The sequence below is a fragment of the Diabrotica virgifera genome, chromosome 3 (genome assembly GCF_917563875.1).
Source record: "Diabrotica virgifera virgifera chromosome 3, PGI_DIABVI_V3a".
NCBI lineage: Eukaryota > Metazoa > Arthropoda > Insecta > Coleoptera > Chrysomelidae > Diabrotica > Diabrotica virgifera.
In genome coordinates, this window is record NC_065445.1 from 132,929,535 (window position 1) to 132,935,534 (window position 6,000).

The 6,000-nt window shown below is 42.2% G+C and overlaps 1 protein-coding gene across 1 annotated transcript; it reads left to right on the plus strand.

Moving 5' to 3' along the window:
* Positions 1-3,145: 3,145 nt before the first annotated feature.
* On the plus strand, positions 3,146-4,420 carry LOC126882564 (uncharacterized). Its single transcript, XM_050647535.1, has one exon. The coding sequence runs from the start codon at positions 3,146-3,148 to the stop codon at positions 4,418-4,420; it is 1,275 nt and encodes a 424-aa protein (XP_050503492.1).
* Positions 4,421-6,000: the final 1,580 nt, after the last annotated feature.

Sequence of the window (6,000 nt, forward strand, 5' to 3'; positions counted from 1 at the left end):
TGATCAAGTCGTACCCTGGAGATTTTTTATCGTTTAAATTATTAATAACCAAGATGACTTCGGACGATTTAAATTTCGGAATAGGCAAACTCATTTGATATGGACTTTGAAGAAATGAGAATACGTCTACTTCCACAGGTGAATTCACTTGATTGGGAGTAAATACTTCGGAAAAATACTCTGCAAAACAACTTGCTTTCTCTTGTGCACTACGAGCCCATTCTCTGTCCGATTTTCTAATTGGAGGTGACGGTTTCTGGGGTTGTTTCAGTTTTCTCGTGGCTTTCCATAGCGAATAATCGGTATCTTTAGTGGAATGTAAATTTTCCAAGTAGTACTGAAGTGATTGGTTTTTGAGATCTTCGAAGAGCTTTTTTAATTCCCTTGATGCACTATTGAATCTACGCTTATCAGCAGGATCTCTGGTCTGTTGCCATCTTTTCCTCAGTCTTCTCTTTAGCAAAATTTTTTCTTTGACAACTTGTGGGCAGTCATTTATTATGCATTTATTTTGTATTGTTGGTGTTGCTTGCCAGGCAGCTGATTGGATATTTGTAGTTAGTTGTTCCACAGCAAGAAAAATGTCCTCTTTGGTTTTTAGTGGAATGTCTAGAGACACCTTGTTCTCCAGGATAGATCTGAATTTTGGCCAGTGTGTGCGTCTGTTATAAAGTGAGGGGGATATTTCTTTAATAAGTACCTGGGTTCCAACTGTGAATAGTATAGGCGAGTGATCAGAAGATAATTCGTAGCATGATGTAGCTTTTATATTAGACCTAGGGATGTTCTTAACTACAGCAAAATCGAGCAAATCGGGGATTTTATTTCTGTCCGAGGGCCAGTATGTTGGTTCGCCGGTTGATGAATAATCCATATTATTTGACTCTATGATATTTAAGAGAACTCTACCTCTCGGAGTGATTAGTCTTGATCCCCACCTGGTATGTTTGGCATTATAGTCCCCTGCTGCTATGAAGCGGCTCCCAAGTGAATTGTAATAATCTTTAAATTGTTCGTTTGTGATAGAGTGTCGTGGGGGGCAATACAGCGCAGATACTGTAAGTGGTCCATCCCAGTCTTCAACCACAATATTGGTCGCTTGAATATGATTTGTTTGGTACTCGCCAGCATTATGATGTTTTATTGTATTTCTAACTATAATAGCAGAGCCTCCATGTGCTGATCCATCTGGATAATTAGTAGTATATATAGTATAGTTTGGAATTTTAAGGTAACTTTTTTGTGTAAAGTGAGTTTCGGATACTAGCAGTATATCTATTTTATGAAGGTGTAGAAAGTATTTGATTTCCTGTGTATGTTGTGATAAGCCATTGGCGTTCCATGAAGCTAGTTTTAGAAACGCCTCCATCTTAGGGTTTTTTAGCAATGAGAGCGGTTAAGAGGTTTAACATTGTGCTCATTTGTTCTACCAATTGTTTGATCATATTTTTAAGTTCGAGCATGTCAGTGGATTGTTGAAGACTGGGAGCTGTATTTGATGGTATTTGATTACCAGCGGTTGCTACCTGAGCATAGGTTACATTCGGGACTACTAAGTGTTGGTTTGATTGGACAGGCTGACTTGTTGGTTTGCTTCTCAGTTGTGGAAATGCTCTTTTTTGCAGCTCTTTGTGGACTAAGCACCCACGATAGTTTGCTGGGTGATTTCCTTCACACAGCACGCATTTCACCTGGTTGTTTCTTTCTTTGTAAGAGCACTGATCAGATCTGTGGTTACCCGCGCATTTAACACATCTTGGAGAAAGGTAGCAAAAATTTTTGGTTTGGCCGTAGCGTTGGCATTTTATGCACTGAGGTACTACACGTTTTTTATGTGGAGGTTCAAAAATTACTTTATAGTTCAACAATGAATCGATCTGATATATATCTTTGTTATTCTCGGCTTGTTTTAGTTCAACGTAGAACAGTGGTAATGGCTTTTTAGTACCTGATTGACGAATGTTATTGATATTTATGACTTCGTGCCCTACGCTTTGGATTTCCGCCTTAATTTCGTTGATATCTGTAGATGGATGTACATTTCTTAGTACAACTCTGAATGAGCGATCTTCTTTGAGTTGGTAGGTATGAAATTCAGTATTTTTGTCTTCTAGTGCTTTTGTTATGACAGAGTAGGTAGACTTCATTATTTTGAGGCATTATTTTTACTTGGTCATTGGCGAGAGTTTTTAATACATAAGCATCTTTTGCAATCGTTTGTAGTAGTTTGGTAAGCGGAGTAATATTTTTAACACTGTAGACAAATATTGGTGGCGTTTTAGTAGTTGTATTTGTATTTTTGTAACGTCTATGGTTTTATGGCCCTCACCGGAGTCGATATGTTATTGTCGGCTTTTCGAAATTCCTTACGTGTAATTCGACACCGTTTCGTCTGGGCTGATAGTAAAAATTGTCTAACAAGCGAAAAAACAGATGGGAGTTTTCGAGAGCTGAACCTTTTTTCGGGGTGATAAAAATTAATGAGTTACTCGTTTTGTTCGATGTTAAAAACTTTTAATAATATAGGAACAGATTCGAGGACTTATTTTAACGATGTTTTTGGTTTTTGGGGGAGTGTGTGCTGTACTGTATTTGGTTGTGGATGTGTGCGTGATTTGACGAGCGAACGAGGGCAAAGTTACGGGTAAACTGGTTACTTCTTTGCGGAAAAAGTGCGAATTTTCAATAGTAAAAAAAAGTAGAAAAATACGGGGTCGCGCAGTACCGTACTAACGATTTCCGAAGTTGCCGGTAGTGCGTAAAACTTTAAAACCAATTGGAACAATAAGTGACGGATGCTAAAGGTGGTGTCTTATCGCAGGGGACTTCAACCGATGCGTGTAATTACTGAGTCTTCGGAAGCCGTAGCCATAAGGTAATGACTTTTTTTTTATTTTTCTTATGTAAGCTATTAGAACCTTAAATGTGCGTAATACCTAGAAACATAGCCGGTTAGTACAGTTAATAAGACATTAGAACTTTATAGCCGGTATCGTACAATGGTGGCAGCGGTGGGATAATAGATTAGTTATTAGTTGCCGTGGACATTGGGCTGTCTACTCGGGGTATAGGTGTGACGAGAATCAAGCGAAAGGCACGTTGCCGACGGGTGTAAGACTGGGGTTTTGTTTTGCCTCTAAAAACCATGGCGGAAGTTGGTGACGAGGTAGATAGATTGAAACAAGAGTTAGAAAAGGCGAGAGAGGAGGTATCCAAGTTACAAGATGAGAGACAGAGGGTCGCACAAAACGAACTAAACTATTTGAGGAAGGAGATGGAAGAATTGAGAATGGCCGGAAATAGGAGGGTGGAAATGATAGGTGCCAGAGAGGTGAAAGAATGGTGTGGTAGCGAAGGAGAGATGAGTGTAGAGGAGTTTGTTGAGAGAGTAGAGATGTTGCAGCAAATTAATGGGTGGACTGAGCAGAACACAGCTGATTTGGTGAGACGAAGAATGATTGGCGAGGCGGCAGAATTCTTGCGAAATGCGACAAGTGAGAAGCAAGACGGATGGACATGGAAGGAGATAAAAGGGCTGCTATTGCAGCGGTTTGGGGTGAAGAAAGACAGAGTGGATGAAATGGCAAAACTAATGAACATCCGACGGAAGGAGGGGGAAAATTATCGGAGATTCGCTGATAGATGTAGAACGGCGGCGCGCTATGTTGTAAAAGAATATGAGAAAGAAGAGGAAAAGCGAGTAGCGAATGAGATTCGAGAGGAGATGATCTTGGGAGTATTCATGGATGGTTTAACTAGCGAGGTACGACGTGTGGTGAAGGCTAGGAAGGGAGTAAATACTCTGACGGCGGTATTGGATATGTTGAAGGACATAGGGGAGGAAGGTGACCGGAAAAGAGTCAGGAAGGAACTAGAGGAAGAAGAAGAAGCAAACAGCAGCGGTTCTGAGAAGAGCTATGCGACGGTAGTAAGCAATAGTAGCGAGCGAAGAGGACTTCGGCGGATCGAAGGTGACAAGAAGGAAGGATTTGTAAAGATGGATCGTGCAGAGGTTGTAGTAGCGGCCGGGAGTAAATGGCATGATAGGGTGGGTCCGGCTGGAGAAGTGCAAGGAGAGCGGCAGAGGTCACTGCGCAGGGTACCGTACACCCCATGTAGGAGGTGTGGACAGGTTGGTCACTGGACACGTGAGTGCACAATACATCCGAGCAACGAAGAATGTTTTCAGTGTGGGCGACCGGGGCACTTTATAAACACATGCCCGCAGACCATATGCGATAATTGTGGATATGGCGGTCACGTCTGGAGACAGTGCCAAAATATTGGAACATCCGTGAGGAGGGGTCCAATTTCGCGGCGACAGCGGCGATCGGAATCAGAAAAGTCAGACAGGGAGGTGGAGAAATATGCGAGCTTAGCCGGAAGACGGGCAGAAAGTCGTAGCGTTTCCCCAAACTAGATGGCCCTCCAGGTTCCCCTAGCTTGGAGATGGCCCAGAAAACTGGAGGGGGATATATTGGGAAAGCGACCTTAACCGCAGGGGGAGTAACATCCTTGATAATTACCGCCGATTTTCAAGGGGTTAATAGAAAAGTTTTAGTGGATACGGGAGCCGATGTAACCTTACTACGAGAAGCTGTGGAGGGTGTACCAGTTATCACCGGTCGAAGCGAGACCATTACGGGGGTGACGGGGGTATGTCAGCGCATCCAGGGTAAGCAGAAGCTAAACGTAACCATCGGTGATACCGCAGCCATACATGAGGTATGGATAGTCGATGTGGACTGTGGAGCTGAAGGTATATTGGGACTCGATCTGATGAAACGACTTGGACTGGTAATCGACGTTAATAGAAATGAATTGCGGACGAAGGAGGCCATGATACCTGTTATACGGAAAGTCACTCACGAGATACTGGGAGGTAAAAGGAGAAAAGTAACATTTGATTTACAGCGAAATGAAATCAATGAGTATCATGCGGAGACAACAATGAAAAAGCTAGGAAATGACGGTAGAGGGGTTAACCGTAAGGAAACTTCTGCTCGGCGAACATTAGTGATCGCAGCGGATAGTCATGGACGCTTCCTGAAACCACTTCTTCAGCGATGGATTGGAGATGAATGGGAAATCGAGGAAATGGTTTGGCCAGGTCATGGTACTGTAGATATTATTAATGGGGTGCAGCAGCGGACGAGTACACTTGGAACTAATGATTGTCTCGTTTTGCTAACGGGCACCAACGATATTCGGCGGAAACAACAAGAGCAAGCAAATGATGCAAGAGTGAGGTTATTTGTGAAGACAGAAAAACCTAAGATTATTCTCTGTAACCTACCAAAACGATTCGACGTAGTATCAGGTTCTACTGTTGTAGAAGAAATCCGTCAACATAATTTGGATTTGTTAATGGTGATGCAGATACATATGAATGTAGATCTGGTCGATATATACAGCGGCACAAGGAGAAGCGATTATACCAAGCAGGGATTCCATTTTAACCTTAAGGGAAAGATTAAGTTAGCAGAAAGGATTCGAGAGATCTTGCAACCCGACAAGAGATGCTGTGAGATGCAAGCGTTGACAGAATATGTAATGCGAGATAAATATTGGGAAGTAATCAAAGGAGTGATGGAAGAAAATGCACAGCAGCGTACAGCGATCAAAAGCAAAACGAATAGGGAACGAAAGAAGACGAATAGGGAACGAATAGAATTGAAGAATCGCTTTAAGTTATTTGAGGCAGAGGAAGAAAATATCCCCATTATTTCGCACCAAAGCGAAGAGCATAGAGAGAACCAGAAGAAACATGTCGAGTTTGTACGGGATTATTTCAAAAAAATAAGTTCTCACCTAAACAACGAGCATACAAAGAACCAAAAGAAACATGTCGCGTTTGTACGGGAATATTTCAAAGAAACAAGGGAAAATGGATGGAGCAAGGGAGACGAATTTGTGTGTTTGCAGAGGACTCAGATTCAGGGAGATCATATGGATGAAGGAGAGTATTTTAAAGTAATAGATGGCGAGATTCAGCGGGCA